The sequence below is a fragment of the Canis aureus genome, chromosome 3, assembly GCF_053574225.1.
Source record: "Canis aureus isolate CA01 chromosome 3, VMU_Caureus_v.1.0, whole genome shotgun sequence".
Classification (NCBI taxonomy): Eukaryota; Metazoa; Chordata; class Mammalia; order Carnivora; family Canidae; genus Canis; species Canis aureus.
Window position 1 is genome coordinate 74,384,597 of NC_135613.1, and position 14,333 is coordinate 74,398,929.

Consider the following 14,333-nt stretch of genomic DNA (forward strand, 5'->3'; position numbering starts at 1 on the left):
TTTTTTAAGATTTTATTTATTCATGAGACACACAGAGAGGCAGACACAGAGGGAGAAGCAACTCCATGCAGGGAGCCTGATGTGGGATTCAATCCCAGGACTCCGGGATCGCGCCCTGAGCCTAAGGCAGACGCTCAACCACTGAGCCACCCAGGCATCCCAGGTTTGAGCAGTTCCCATTAGAATCTGTGAGACATCAGGGTAGTTACATCACGTAGGTAACTGTTCTAAGTCTGGGGTTTGGAAGATAAATCTGAGCTGAAGATGTAAATACATCTGAGAGTCATCAGGATATGATTGGTATTTAATATTATGCTCTATGTGCTAACAGATATCCACAACACGTTCTGGGGAGAAAAAAATCTCTGGCAAAACAGTATGTTGGATATGACTACAAATGTGACAGAAATTATGTTCATATATATAAATATGATGTCGAAGCACAGATAATCTTTTAGGGTTTATTTTTGAAGGATTAAAAAAATATTTTAAGTACAATCTACCTTCCAACATGGAGCTCGAATTCCCGACCCCAAGATCAAGTGTCACATGTTCTAGGGTGTCTGGGTGGCACAGTCGGTCAAGTGTCCAACTCTTGGTTTTGGCTCAAGTCATGATCTCAGGGTCTTGGAGCCCTATATAGAGCTCCATGCTCAGCGAGGAGTCGGCTTAAGACTTTCTCTGCCCCTCCCCACTCCCTTCTCTCTCTCAAATCTTTTTTTTTTTTTTTCTGGAAAGTACTCATTTTAATTCCATTCATTAACATATAATGTATATTTGGTTTCAGAGGTAGAGGGCAGTGCTTCATCAGTCTTATATAACACCCAGTGCTCATTATATCACGTGCCCTCCTTAATGCCCATCACTCAGTTACCCATCTTTAAAAGAAGTCACATGGTCTACTGACTGAGCCAGCCAGCTGCCCATAAGCATAGAAAATGACTTGAAGAGGGGCACCTGGGTGGCTTGAGCATCTGCCTTCAGCTCAGGTCATGATCCCGGGGTCCTGAGATGGAGTCCCACATTGGGTTCCCTCCAGGGAGCCTGCTTCTCCCTCTGCCTATGTGTCTGCCTCTCTCTGTGTATCTCTCATGAATAAATAAATAAAATCTTATTAAAAAATTTAAAAAGAGGGACACCTGGGTGGCTCAGTGGTTGAGCACCTGCCTTTAGCTCAGGGCATGATCCTGGAGTCCTGGGATCAACTCCCACATCGAGCTACCTGCATGGAGCCTGTTTCTCCCTCTGCCTATGTCTCTGCCTCTTTCTCTGTGTGTCTCTCATGATAAATAAAATCTTAAAAAAATAAAATAAAAATAAATAAAAGGTAAAAAAAGAAAATGACTTGAAGAAAAGAGGTATCAAATAGCAATAGGCATCTGTGAGGGCTGAAGGGTATCAAGGGATTTGAGGGACAGCCACTTTTTATTTATAGCCCTGTCAGTTCTACAGGGCTATAATTTTTACAATTTTAATTTTTACAATTTTAAGATAAGTACATTTACCCACTAGCCTGTTTTGCACTTTGATGCTATTGACTAACAGGCTGTTAGCTGCATATTCCCAGGTTCCTCCTCTGGACAAACTCCCACCCCCAAGGGCATGTTACCCCAGGGAGTGTGTGATGGTTTTAACTTACTCTGACAAACCTGTTAAAGACTACTTTATACTAGTTCTAAGGGGTTAACCATGAACAGACACAGTCCCTGCACTTAAGGCGCTTTTCAACTATTGGGTTTTCTTTCTTTTTTTGATTGTATTTATTTATTTGAGAGAGAGAGCATGAGGAGGGGGAAAGGCAGAGGGAAAGGGAGGGAGAGAATCTTAAGCAGACTCCATGCCCAGCGTGGGGCCTGATGCAGACCTTGATCTTATGACCGTGAAATCATGACCTGGATTGAAAGCAAGAGTCGGACGCTTAACCAACTGAGCCACCCAGGCACCCCTTCAATTATTGGATTTTTGACTATTAAACAAAAATGACAACAGGACAAGCAAAGGACTTGAAATCAAGAAATTAATTCTGCAGAGACAACTCTAGAAGGCTTCACAAAAGGGGTGACATTTCATTTATTCAATAATGAATTGATATGAGAGACTGTGAATAGACTAAGAATTTACCATGTGCCAGACAAAGACACCAGCCTTGTGGAAATTCCACTCTCATTCATATTTCAGGTCCTATATAATAGAATTTATTAGGCAGGGCTGGAAAGAAGTAAATTTTAGGCAGAGGGAGCCAAGGGGTGGAAGATGCTAAAGTACACAGGACCACAGGGCTCCAAGACTATTGCTTGGAGGAGGAGGTCCACAAGGTCAGCTAAGTGATGAGAGATAAGACAAAAGGAATTTGGGAAACATACTATAATAAGGCTTTGAAAGTCATGCTGGGAAATTTAATTTTTTTTTCCTGATGCTAATTTAGAGGCGTTAAATCAATCCAGAAAGTCACTTAGAGGCTTTCTTGAAACCAGAGTCTGGAGGATAAATGGAGTTGAAACAGACCACACACTTGGAAACCAGTTATAAAGATTTTACATGAATCTAAGCAAAAGAGCAAGGGAATTGAAACAAGGTTTTCTCTAGGAGTATAAAAAATGTTAGAACAGACTTTAAACATCTCAGAAATCCAATGAGACAACTTGAACAGGGTGGATTTAGGGACTGAATAAAAGCAGATGTCAAAGATAACTCTCCCCCAAATTCCAGATTTTAGCTTGGTGGGATTTACTGGAAGGATGAAAATAGGGGATGTTCTCAAGTGGAAGATGTTGAGTTCCATTCACACAAGTCAAGTTCAGTTGCAACTAAATGAACGCGGTGGAGAACTTAAGGTAAACAGTTTCAAAAGCAAAATTGCAGAGGGCTGAGGAGTTAGTTGAAGTTGAAGCAGTGTAGACTACTCTAAGCAGCTTTGGAACAAATGAAAGAAATAGATGGCTGGGTTGATCTGCTTTTGGAGCTTGACAAAATAAGAGATCTGGGAAGGTCAAGTGAAGTAATAGGTTGCCTTGAGAGTATGGTGGAAACAGTCCTGGAATCCAGTGGGTGAAGCGAAGCCAAGAGGACCTAAGACCTAGACCACTGATTTTCAAACTTGATTGAGCATCAGAATCATTGAAGGGCTCATTAAACTACGGATTGCTGGGCCCCACTCTAGAGTTTCTGATTCATTAGGTCTGTGGTGGGGCCCAAGAATTTGCATTTCTAACAAGCTTCCAGCTGTCCACCTGGAGGCCACGCTTTGAGAACCTAGAGCAAAGCAGCTGAGAGATGCAGAATAGTTTTCTGAGTGCTTAGGAATAGTCATCTTCAAGAATGGAGTCTTCTTGCACTTAAAGGCAAGACGGAAGATGGTGGTCAGAATACAACTTCAGAGTTTGAATTCAGAGAATGACAATTGGGGGCAGACAAGATCCAGGACTGACCCAGCCAGGGAAATGATGGGAGGTCCAGGAGTTGAGTGTTGCTGGGGTCTTCAAAATGAGTCACATCTGACAGAGGCCTGAGTCTAACGGGAAGCTCCAAGAGGAAGTTAAGATCTGAAGGGGAGTCTGGCTACTTTCTGAGGTTGAATTATGTATAGTTGACTGTATATACACCCATAGGCATAGTAGCCCATCCAGGTTACTGTACCAGTGCTGGTAACAAATCTAAGTGAAATTCGGGACTCTGTCCTAGTTCTGTTGGGCATAACTTACAAATAAGGTCTGGCTGGGCCCCAGGCTTTTTTGGGGGTGCTCTAGGGTAGAGATCATAGCCTGGGGATCTCGGCCGTGTAAGGGAGCAATTTAGGCACTAAGGTAAACTCATTTGGGTAAGGAACTGTTCTTTCTGGGAAAAGCAGCTTGCAAAAAATAAAAATTCCACGAGCATGTTTACAGAATAAAAATGTCTGTTAACCCTCAGCAATGATTCTGCACCGTTTATATATAAGCTTCCCCTTTACAGCTCTGCAGTAAGACTGCTCAGAACACCCCCGCTCCCCGGGGGGGAGGATATGGATGTGATTAGGTCTTAGATTAGGGCCGCCTCCACCATGCGTTCCTTAGGCGGGCTGGTACTGAGGCCCACTGGGGGCGCTGCCTCCGATGCTTAACTCCCGTGCAACCTTCCACAGTTACTTCCTCTCCACGCCTCAGTCTTCCCATCTGTAAAATGCCTGTAAGAATAGAACGGCACGTAGCGCTGTTGTGAGGACTGAGGTAGTTAATGGGAAGCTGGGAGGACACACAGGGAGCACCCTATCGTACTAGTTACCTATCAGTGGGAGCCCGGGAAGGGACTCGCGCAGCCGCAGAAGGGGCTGCAGTGGCGCCGGCCCGCCGCTGGGGGCCGCGGGGACCGCTGGGTACGCCCCGCCCCCGAGGGGGTCAGGGGTCGCCGGGTGGAGGGAGACCAGCTACGCGTCGCGGGTACAGCGGCTCCTGGGCCCATGGCGCCGGCGCAGCGATGCCCGCTGTGCCGCCAGACCTTCTTCTGTGGTCGCGGACACGTCTACAGTCGCAAGCACCAGCGGCAGCTGAAGGCGGCTTTGGAGCGGCTCCTGCCCCAGGTGCGGACGGGAGGCGGGAGGGGGCCGCGGACCGCCTGGGGTGGGGGATGCGGGCGGTGCAGGGAGGACGCGAGGGGGGAGACGTGGGGGCTCCACTGGGGGCCTTCTGGGCCTCTCTCCGCCGCAGGTGGAGGCCGCCCGCAAGGCCATCCGCGCCGCTCAGGTGGAGCGTTACGTGCCGGAGCACGAGCGGCGCTGCTGGTGCCTGTGCTGCGGCTGCGAGGTGCGGAAACACCTGAGCCACGGAAACCTGACCGTGCTGCACGGGGGGCTGCTGGAGCATCTGGCCAGGTGAGATCCGGCCGAGGAGCCTCATCCATCCAGCACATTCGCATACTGTCGTGTGTGGGGGGAGAGGGGGGTTAGGGGTGGATGAGAGGAAGAACGCTTTTGTAGTTCGGGTGGATCGAGTCACCTTATTGGCGTTGCATCCTTGAGCGGTGGAGGGTTTATGGCTGCCATGGTCCCAGTGGAAATGGTGGGGAAGCCAGATGGGCAGCTGGTTCAGGGTTACCTCCCATCATCTCCTTTCAGATTCTCACATTTTTACTGGAAGAGGGAGACTGGACATCTGGAAGAGACTAGTAACATTGTCCTATCAGCCTAGCCCAGAGGCAGAAACCAAGATGTCAGTGTGCACTACTTACCTAATGCCTAGGTATCAGTGACGTTCTGTAATCTATCATTGAGATTATCCGTTCATTTGCAGCCCAGAGCACAAGAAAGCAACCAACAGATTCTGGTGGGAGAACAAGGCAGAGTTCCAATTGAAAGAGAAGTTTCTGATCTCCCCCCAGGACTATGCACGGTAAATCACTGATTATGAAAGATGAGATAACAGAATAGGGCTTCTCTAGATCTTTGTCAGGTGCTGGAGCTTTCTCTATTAATTGGAAATTTCAGTAGGGACTTTGTAAGTATCTGTTGTCTTCATAGCACTCATTCCTAGGCATGATACTGGACACAAAAGAAGCATGACAGAGTCTTTGAAAGGTTTATATCTAGTTGGGGATAGGATTTATGATACACTTAGCAAATAGAGAACAGTATATAATAAAAGTATTTTTTTGAGAGAGAGAGCACACAGAGGAGAGGGAGAAGCAGACTCCCCGCTGAGAAGAGAGACACACACCACCACCACCACCACCACCACCACCACCACCACCACCACCACCGTGGGGCTTCTCAGGACTGAGATCATGACCTGAGCTGAAGGCAGACACTTAACCGACTGAGCCACCCAGATGTCCCTAAAGTTAACTATTATTTAAATGTGTAGTACAGGGATCCCTGGGTGGCGCAGCGGTTTGGCGCCTGCCTTTGGCCCAGGGTGCGATCCTGGAGACCCGGGATCGAATCCCACGTCGGGCTCCCGGTGCATGGAGCCTGCTTCTCCTTCTGCCTATGTCTCTGCCTCTCTCTCTCTCTCTCTGTGTGACTATCATAAATAAATAAAAATAAATAAAAATAAAAAAATAAATGTGTAGTACACAGAATTGTTAAGGTCCTGTAGCTTTTATAGTGTATAAGCAACTGGTACCCACCCAGCGCTCACTTGAATAATCTTAGACTCTGTTTTAACTGGCCTCTAGAGGACCCTGAGAAACTGGAGTGCAATAAGCTGGTCAGCACAGAGTGGGTATGAGTGCTGACTGCTTCAGGAAAAGGACAAAGCCTCATACTACCTTTTTTTTTTTTTTTTTTTAAAGATTTTATTTATTCATGAGAGGGAGAAACAGGCTCCCTATGGGGAGTCCAATGCACAACTCAATTACAGGACTGCAGGATCATGCCCTGAGCCAAAGGCAGATGCTCAACTACTGAGCTACCCAGACATCCCAGCCTCATTCTACTTTTATTGGGACAATACTGAGATTATAAGGAGTTGAACCCAAGGGGATCTTGGAACCAAAGTTACAGAAAAACTCATGACATCTATTATTGTTTCCTACTCAGTGTGGAGAATAATGAGGGAATGGGGAGAAATACCTAAAACCTACCACCTTGCCTCCAAATTTGCGGTTCAGACTGGGCAGGAGATGGGGAATTGAGGCCACTCTGACCCAGCTCCAAATGGTGTTTGGTGGGAATAAAGGATAGTTGAGCAGAAAAAGTTGTAATTGAGAATTATGAGGATGGACTCTTTAAACGTATTAGTTTTGATTTTTGAACATTATACATTTCAAGCTCACATGCACAAGGCAAAGCCAAGCCTGACTGATTTATCAGTTGGTAAAGATAACACAAGCCATCCTTAGATTCAGACAGGTTATCGTTTTTACATAGAGTAAAGAAGCCCAAAGTGCCAGCTTTCCAGGTCCTTGTCCCACCCACCAAAGAGGACCACTCTGAAACAAAAATGGCTAGCTAATTGTCATGTGAGCTGTAGGACACTCTGCTGCTGGGAAGCCCAGTGTGGCTTGCAGCTCTAATCTGAGAGAGGTGGGGAGAAATCTCCAAGTGGGAGAGGGCCTCAAAGCAGCTCCTTTCAGGACTCCCATCCTGTGTTCCACGAGCATCACACAGGTTTTCAGCCAAGACTCTGATGCTGTGTTCTAGGCTTTGCCCGAATGGATAGGTGCAAGGCTGCCAGGGTAGTGGTAGAGCCATTCCCCCACAGAGATGTTTTACGTATTGAGATCAGGCCAGAAAGCAAATCCTAAAATTGATTCCAAACAAGAACAAATTGTCGTAGCTATATATCAAATTGAAAACAATCACAAAAGAATAAGAATTCAAGTAACTTGAACATAAAATTCTGAGTGTATATCCTTATATTTTCCAAGGTCTAAAGAGCTACAAAGAAGTCCTGAGCTTTGCTTAGTAGTTTTGTTGGTAGTGGTATTGCTTGTATTGGTATTTTTCTGGTACCTTTCTGTGTGTATTGCAAGGTAAAACAACTGTAGTTATATATTGGTGTTGTCCCATATATGGGACAAGTTAGACATCAAAAGAGATGAATTGATTTTAAGTGTGGTAACGTTTTATAGGCTCTTCCTGTTCTTAGGTGCCTGTCGAAGTATTCAGAGTTAAGTTTCATGATGTTCTAAAGCTCATTTTTGATTTGGCAAAAGGGAAATGTATATATGGAAGAGAAGCAGAGCCAGTAATGCAAAACGTTGACAGTGAATCTGGGTAAAAGGTACAGGGGTGTTCATTGTTCTATTTTGTTTCTGTAATTTTGAAATTGTCTAAAATTTGAAGGAAAAGAAATGATCTACAGAGGATCTTTTTATAACTGGTGTTCTTGGGATCCCTGGGTGGCACAGCGGTTTAGCGCCTGCCTTTGGCCCAGGGCACGATCCTGGAGACCCGGGATCGAATCCCACGTCGGGCTCCCGGTGCATGGAGCCTGCTTCTCCCTCTGCCTGTGTCTCTGCCTCTCCCTCTCTGTGTGTGTGTGACTATCATAAATAAATAAAAATTAAAAAAAAAAAAAAAACTGGTGTTCTTGGCTGACTAGTCCTTTTCCTTTTTCTTATTTATCTTAAAGATTGTGTTCAGTTGAGAGAGGGAGAGAGCGAGAGAGCACAAGCAGGGGGAACAGCAGAGGGAGAAGTAAGCAGGCTCCCCACTGAACAGGGTGCCCAACATGAGGCTCAATCCCAGGACCCGGGGATCATGACCTGAACCGAAGGCAGATACTTAACTGACTGAGCCACCTAGGCACCCCTCCCCACCTTTTTCTTTTTAGATTCAAGAAATCCATGGTGAAAGGTTTGGATACCTATGAGGAAAAAGAGGATGAGGTGATCAAAGAGGTAAGTTAAAGAAAGGTCTCCGAAGGACCCAGCCCCATGATCCTGTACCTAGCTAAACAGCCTCTCCCCCGCAGATGGCAGCTCAGATTCGAGAGGTGGAACACAGCCGGCAGGAGCTGGTTCAGTCTGTCTTAGAGGTTGGTGTCCCTCGGAGCCGCCAGAGCAGTATCCAAATGCATTTGATCCCTGGTTTTCCCAGGTCCAGCATTTCACCTACCAGGTCTTCTACAACTCATGGACTCCATGCTTCATCTGCTCCGCTTGATTTCCCTTACCTGTCCGCCAGGGGGCAGGCCTTGTCAGTGGAGATGTGGGCAGAGTTAGGAGGGAGGGAAGTTTGCAAGATGGGCAGTACCCTCCATATGCCAGTTTGTTTCCTACTGGAGGGTGGGAGCAAGGCCTAGACTGACACTTAAGGATCCGAGACACATTTATTTTTCCTGAATCAAACTCAGCCTCAGGCAGTGCCAGACCCAGAAGAAGGCTCTTCAGCACTGGGAAGCTGGAAAGGGACCAACAGGTAAAATTGCTAAGGAATCTTATTGGGAGTGTGACCTCTGTTAGAACATTCTGTAACTTTTTGGCTGGAAGATGGGGAATCTGGGTGAAAGGTACATGGGTGTTCCCATTCTGCTATCCTCCAGGGGTTGTGGCTCAAGGACCTCTCTGCCAGCCTGGCTCCTGTTTGTCTTTTTTAGTCTAGTGGCCTCCACCTCACAGCAGCCCTCCTACTTGGACCTGCCACCCACCCCAGAGCTTGATTGGATGGAGACAGGACAACCTTTGACATTCATTGGCCATCAGGTACAATGGATAAGCTGGCCCGGAAGGCCAGTGCCCCCACAATTCCCAGGACACCCATCTCTCTTGGGTTTTGTACCTTTTCTGGCCATTCCCATTTCCCTAGCTATGCCTTTCCTTGGTGTGTTCAGACCTCTTTCCTCACCCACCAGTGATTTCATCTGCACCTGTTGCCCCCTCTGCCACTGAATGCCAACTCCTATAGCTCATCCTCTGCAAAACCCCCAGCTCAATTTAGGACATTTAGGCACATGAATCTAACTTACCCTACCATCCCTAGATTTCCAGAACTGTAGAGTTATTGTCTCCTCTTTCATCTCTTACATCGTCTGTGAGTAGACCTAGTTTACTTGCTGGCTGTAAGATGGCCTCTGTTACGTTTTGGATGTTTCTGTTCCCCCTGCATTCCTGTCCTAAACAGAAAGCCACTGCCTCACCTGCTGTCTTGTACACGTGCATCTTCTGATTTTTTGCATGTGTCATTGCTATGGCATTAAATATTATGTCTACCTTCCTTCAGCCTGCCTCAAATATCACCTTTTCATGGAAGGCTTATGTGAACAGGTCGCCTGTTACAAATGTATGTGGGACCACGTAAAAAAACTGTCAATGTAATCTGTGTTAATTTCTGCTTAAGTCTCTTCCCCCTTGGTACATACTGCCCTGTGTAGAAAGGGTTTTGCTTATGATGCAACTAGTAGGCACTCAGTATTTTAAGATTTAATGCCAACCAGGGCATAGAACTAGCACTGTGGTACTTCTATACCCCCTCCTGTGGCTTGCCCTTTTTCTAGCTAGGAATATCCCATCCTGCCCTCAGTTTCTTATCTGGGATTTTCCTCCCCATTTCCGACTATAGGATACACCAGGAATTGGTAACATCCACTCAGGTAAGAACCAGGGCAGTGTTTCTCAGATGGTAAGAGGCAATTACTTTATTTTTTTTAAGTTTCTTATTTTAGGGGTGCCTGGGTGGCACAGTCAGTTCAGCATCCCAACTCTTGGTTTTGGCTCGGGTATGATCTTGGGGTCTTGAGATCAAGCCCACACTCAGCACAGTCTTAAGATTCTCTCTCCTTCTCCCCACCACCCTTGTGCTCTCACTGAAAATTTTTTAAAAGAAGATGGGTGTCAAACCAACTGCCACCCAGGCACCCCAATTATTTTTTTAAAGAATACAGTTAAGATAAAGTGCTATCTGATATAAGGCCTTGTATCTTTAATATATGAAGAATTATCAAAACTCAGAGGGATGTAAAAAGATGTTCATCATGGTGACTAAAATGAAACGCTATGTATGTGAAAAAACATTCCTAAACTGCCGGTGGCAATGTTAAAATGGCATAACCAATTGGGGAAACAGTTCAAGGATTTAAGTTAAACATACACCCACCATCATGATCCAGACATTGCAGGAGAAAAAGCAAATATGTCTGCACAAAGTCTTGCACACCAGATGGTCACAGCTCTAGTTGCAGTACCCCAAAACTGAAACTGAAAACAATCCAAACGTGCCTCAACAAAGGAACAGAGTAGCACTCAACAAAGTATTGTTAAGTGCAGCACAGATAAATCTTAAAATAACTATTAGAAACCAGACGGAAAAAAGGCACATACCAGCAAATGCAAACTAGAGTTAATGGGCACACAGCCATGGTTGCCTGGGGCTGGGAAGAGGTACAGAAAGATGCAGAAGTACTTTATAAAGGGGAGGAGGATACACAACGGTGACATCTGGTATCGTGTGACCCATTTACTCAAAGCTTTTTTCAGATTGTATACTGTCAATGTGTGCCGCTGTAGGTCAGTCATGCCTCAACAAAACTGTAAAGTGTCAGTACAGCATATCACGTGTAAGGTATGTTGCTTTACATTAGCCCAAGCCCCTCAACTTCCCATGGTTCAGAGTTCCTCAGTTTTGCTTTTTAACATTTCAGGTGGCAATTGGTAAGAGCTTATAGCTAGGGCATGTTTCACGGTAGCCTGAAACTTAAATGCCTTCATTCCTGCTTAATGGGTCTTTTCCAGGTGCTACACCTCCCTGGATGGTCCAGGATGAAGAATACAGTTCTGTAAACCAACAAATAGGACCATCCTATGAAGAATTTCTTAAAGAAAGTGAGTAAGCCAATTCAAGAACGGGAATAAACTCTAATAGAAACAGTTCAAAAACTGTTTACTTCTTTGTAGAGGAAAAACAGAAATTGAAGAAACTCCCCCCAGACAGAGTTGGAGCCAACTTTGATCACAGCTCCAGCACCAGTGTAGGCTGGCTGCCCTCTTTTGGCCGGGTCTGGAATAATGGACGTCGCTGGCAATCCAGGTATAGGTTCAGTTCCAGGACCCCAACACCCCAACCCTAACACCCCCTTGGAGAGGTCAGCCTTCATCCTGCTAACCCTTCATTTCCTTTCAGACATCAATTCAAAACGGAAGCTGCAGCAAGGAACAAACAGTCATGTAAAGAAAAAAAGCCAATCATTTCCTGATATTTTCCAACCACCATTAAGGCACAAAGCCAAGTCAACAAACCCTACCTGCTTATTCTTCTCTGTAACTAGTTTTCTTAGGAAAGAGACATACCCACTTATTTCATTTAATAAAGTTTTATTTCCCAAAATGTACAGTTGGTGGGATCTGCAAAAAAACAAAAATAAAGAATCAGAATTATACAGCCTTATGTAAGATATGTATACTTTCTATGCCATGAGCCCCTGGGTTCTTGTTACCTTGTTCATGCATCTTCACCGGCAGCTGGGGCATCTCCACCCTTGGTGTTTCTGGTGTAAATTACTTGAGCTCTGTGCTTTGAAACCAGTTTAATAAGTCCTAGAAAGAAAAATAAGGATACATTTTTCACACAGTACTATGAAACACTCAATGTAAACACTAGGAATGCTGAATTTAAGCGTGAGAGTTTAATAAGAACACCCCTAAGGGCACCTGGGTGTAGCTCAGTGGTTGAACATCTGCCTTTGGCTCACAGCATGATCCTGGGGGCCTGGGATCGGAGTCCCTCATCGGGCTCCTTGCAGGGAAGCCTGCTTCTCCCTCTGCTCACCTTCTGTCTCTCATGAATAAATCTTTAAAAAAACAAAACAAAACTGGGCAGCCCCGGTGGCTTAGTGTGTTCAGCACCGCCTTCAGTCCAGGACGTGATCCTGGAGAGCCGGGATCGAGTCCCGTATCAGGCTCCCTGCATGGAGCCTGCTTCTCCCTCTGCCCATGTCTGTCTCTCAAATAAATAAAAACCTTAAAAAAAAAAAAAAAAATCCCTACATTTCTTGGTGGTAATCTAATTTATCTATTCTAAATGAGGGGCCTATGACTTGCTATTGGGATGGTTACCCTAAGCACTTAAATAATTTACTTAGAGCAAGCGTGTGCACATGCATAAGCAGGGGAAACAGGAGAGGGAGAAGCAGGCTCCCTGCTTAGTAGAGAGCCCAATGTGGGCCTCATCCCCAGGTCCCTGGGATAATGACCCCAGCTAAAGGCAGACCCTTAAGCTACTGAGCCATCCAGGCACCCCGCCCTCATAACACTTAAAAAAACACTACTTCCATATTAGACATTAGAGATGGCTTAAAATATTTATACTCCTTTACACTAATGTGGATGAAATTAATTAGATCCAACACCCAATTTTTAAAAATAAAGTAAAAAATGTTTTACTATCAAAGCTTTTGGTAGTTCCATAGTATTTCAACATCATTGGGATTCTTCTGTAATATTTAAGGTGAATTTACTTGAAAACAGGGATCCTGAGGCTTCCACCAATATGACATAGGGGTCCATGGGACAAATCTGGCCAAGGGCCCTGCTTCGGGGTCTACCCAAGGGGAAACATGTGGGTTAGAGTATTACATCCAGTGGTGAGCCTGTGCCCATTTACTCAATTCCAGTAAAGACAGTTTAGGGTGGCTAACACCGTCATGCCAATTTAACGCGTAAAAGCCCATCAGTACAACACACCCCTCTCACCTTTACTGAGGAGCTCCTGAAGGGCTGCCCTGGCCAGAGAACCTCGAATCTTCAGTCTCTCAGAGACAACAGCTGGAGTTATAAGCTTATAGTTGGGAACCTCCTTACAGAGTTTGTCATATGTCGCTTTGTCAAACAACACCAGATTATTGAGCTTGTCTCGAACTTTGCCTTTGGACCACTTCTGCTCACGAAAAGAAAAAAAGAGGGAGTCGTTGCTCCTGGAAGAGATCACGCTTTCCGTCCCCAGACCACCTGTGTCAGGGAACTCGTTCCCCTGGCCTCAGTACTACAGCGCAAGGGTTCCTTGGCCTGCAAAAACCCACGAAATTCAGAATTTACAGAGACTTTACGAACTAAGATTCAAACCACCAAGACACAAAAGGGACCCTCGCTACCGTTAACGGCATCAAAAACGCGTTAGACTAAAGAAAAAAAGGCTGTGAGAGTTTCGGATACAGGCGGGGCCCCACGATACTGTTAAAATCTCGTGCTAGGCATCAGGATACTTTGCACGCTCCCGTTTAACTTCTACGTACTGCGCAGCACCCCAGTGCTCAAAACAGAACGGTGAGGAGCGTACAAGCCCTAACGCTCGGACTCTAGACCCCACACTCCTAAGAGCAGTTGCCCCGAACGTGACGTACTAGCGCAGCCACATGGATCCGGCGTCCCCAATCTCACCCACGCTTGGGGCGGGGGGCGCTCCTACCTTCTTTTTGGCCTTGCCTCCAGACTTGTTCACTGGGTCTTTGTCCTTCTTGGCCGACTTTCCGGCATCTTTCTTCTTCTTGTCGTCCTTGGGCGGCTGTAGAGGAAAAGGGAGAATGCAGCCAGATGACCCGGCGGCCCCACAGCGCCCCAGCCCCACCACCCGAGCACATGGGGGAAGCAATCCTCCCGCCCGCCTCAAGGAGCGCCCGGCGGGTCTGGGGCCCTCCGTCCGGTGCCGCCTCAGCCGCGCCCCAGCACCGCCCGGCCCCCTCAGAACCGCACGGCCTCCCACCCTCAAGAGCTCACCATAGCGAAGCTCGGCGAGCAACAGCCACCCCTGCACCTCACTAAGATGTCGGACAAAAAGGAAGCGCCGCTCCCGGACCGGCCCAGAAACCTCCACCCTCAGCGAGCACTTCCGGGGCAGGGGGCGGAGCCCGCGGAGGAAGGTCGGCGGCTGCGGCCCGCGCCGGGCGGGGAGTGGCCCCCCCGAGGGGCAGTGGTTCCCGAGCCGCGCA

The 14,333-nt window shown here is 46.6% G+C and overlaps 2 protein-coding genes and 1 long non-coding RNA gene across 5 annotated transcripts; 1 reads left to right on the forward strand and 2 right to left on the reverse strand.

Moving 5' to 3' along the window:
- Positions 1 to 2,052: 2,052 nt before the first annotated feature.
- LOC144311376 (uncharacterized) lies at positions 2,053 to 5,724 on the reverse strand. Of its 2 annotated transcripts, none has more exons than XR_013376926.1 (2): positions 4,971 to 5,724; positions 2,053 to 4,162 (listed from the first exon to the last, which is right to left on the reverse strand). It is a non-coding gene; the product is annotated as an uncharacterized LOC144311376 (long non-coding RNA). The 2 variants fall into 2 exon arrangements; XR_013376927.1 differs by having other exon boundaries at positions 4,261 to 5,724.
- Positions 4,347 to 11,797, forward strand: CENATAC (centrosomal AT-AC splicing factor). Of its 2 annotated transcripts, XM_077893795.1 has the most exons (11): positions 4,351 to 4,555; positions 4,683 to 4,846; positions 5,265 to 5,363; positions 8,250 to 8,316; positions 8,391 to 8,453; positions 8,772 to 8,836; positions 9,015 to 9,120; positions 9,977 to 10,007; positions 11,146 to 11,235; positions 11,308 to 11,440; positions 11,534 to 11,797. In XM_077893795.1, the coding sequence occupies exons 1-11, from the start codon at positions 4,436 to 4,438 to the stop codon at positions 11,604 to 11,606; spliced, it is 1,011 nt and encodes a 336-aa protein (XP_077749921.1). In that variant the 5' UTR covers positions 4,351 to 4,435; the 3' UTR covers positions 11,607 to 11,797. The 2 variants fall into 2 exon arrangements, with proteins under 2 accessions (XP_077749922.1, XP_077749921.1); XM_077893796.1 differs by lacking the exons at positions 9,977 to 10,007; positions 11,146 to 11,235; positions 11,308 to 11,440; positions 11,534 to 11,797 and adding an exon at positions 9,398 to 9,970 and having other exon boundaries at positions 4,347 to 4,555.
- On the reverse strand, positions 11,705 to 14,280 carry RPS25 (ribosomal protein S25). The gene is made up of 5 exons (XM_077893799.1): positions 14,122 to 14,280; positions 13,814 to 13,909; positions 13,102 to 13,285; positions 11,847 to 11,946; positions 11,705 to 11,754 (listed from the first exon to the last, which is right to left on the reverse strand). The coding sequence occupies exons 1-4, from the start codon at positions 14,122 to 14,124 to the stop codon at positions 11,852 to 11,854; spliced, it is 378 nt and encodes a 125-aa protein (XP_077749925.1). The 5' UTR covers positions 14,125 to 14,280; the 3' UTR covers positions 11,705 to 11,754; positions 11,847 to 11,851.
- Positions 14,281 to 14,333: the final 53 nt, after the last annotated feature.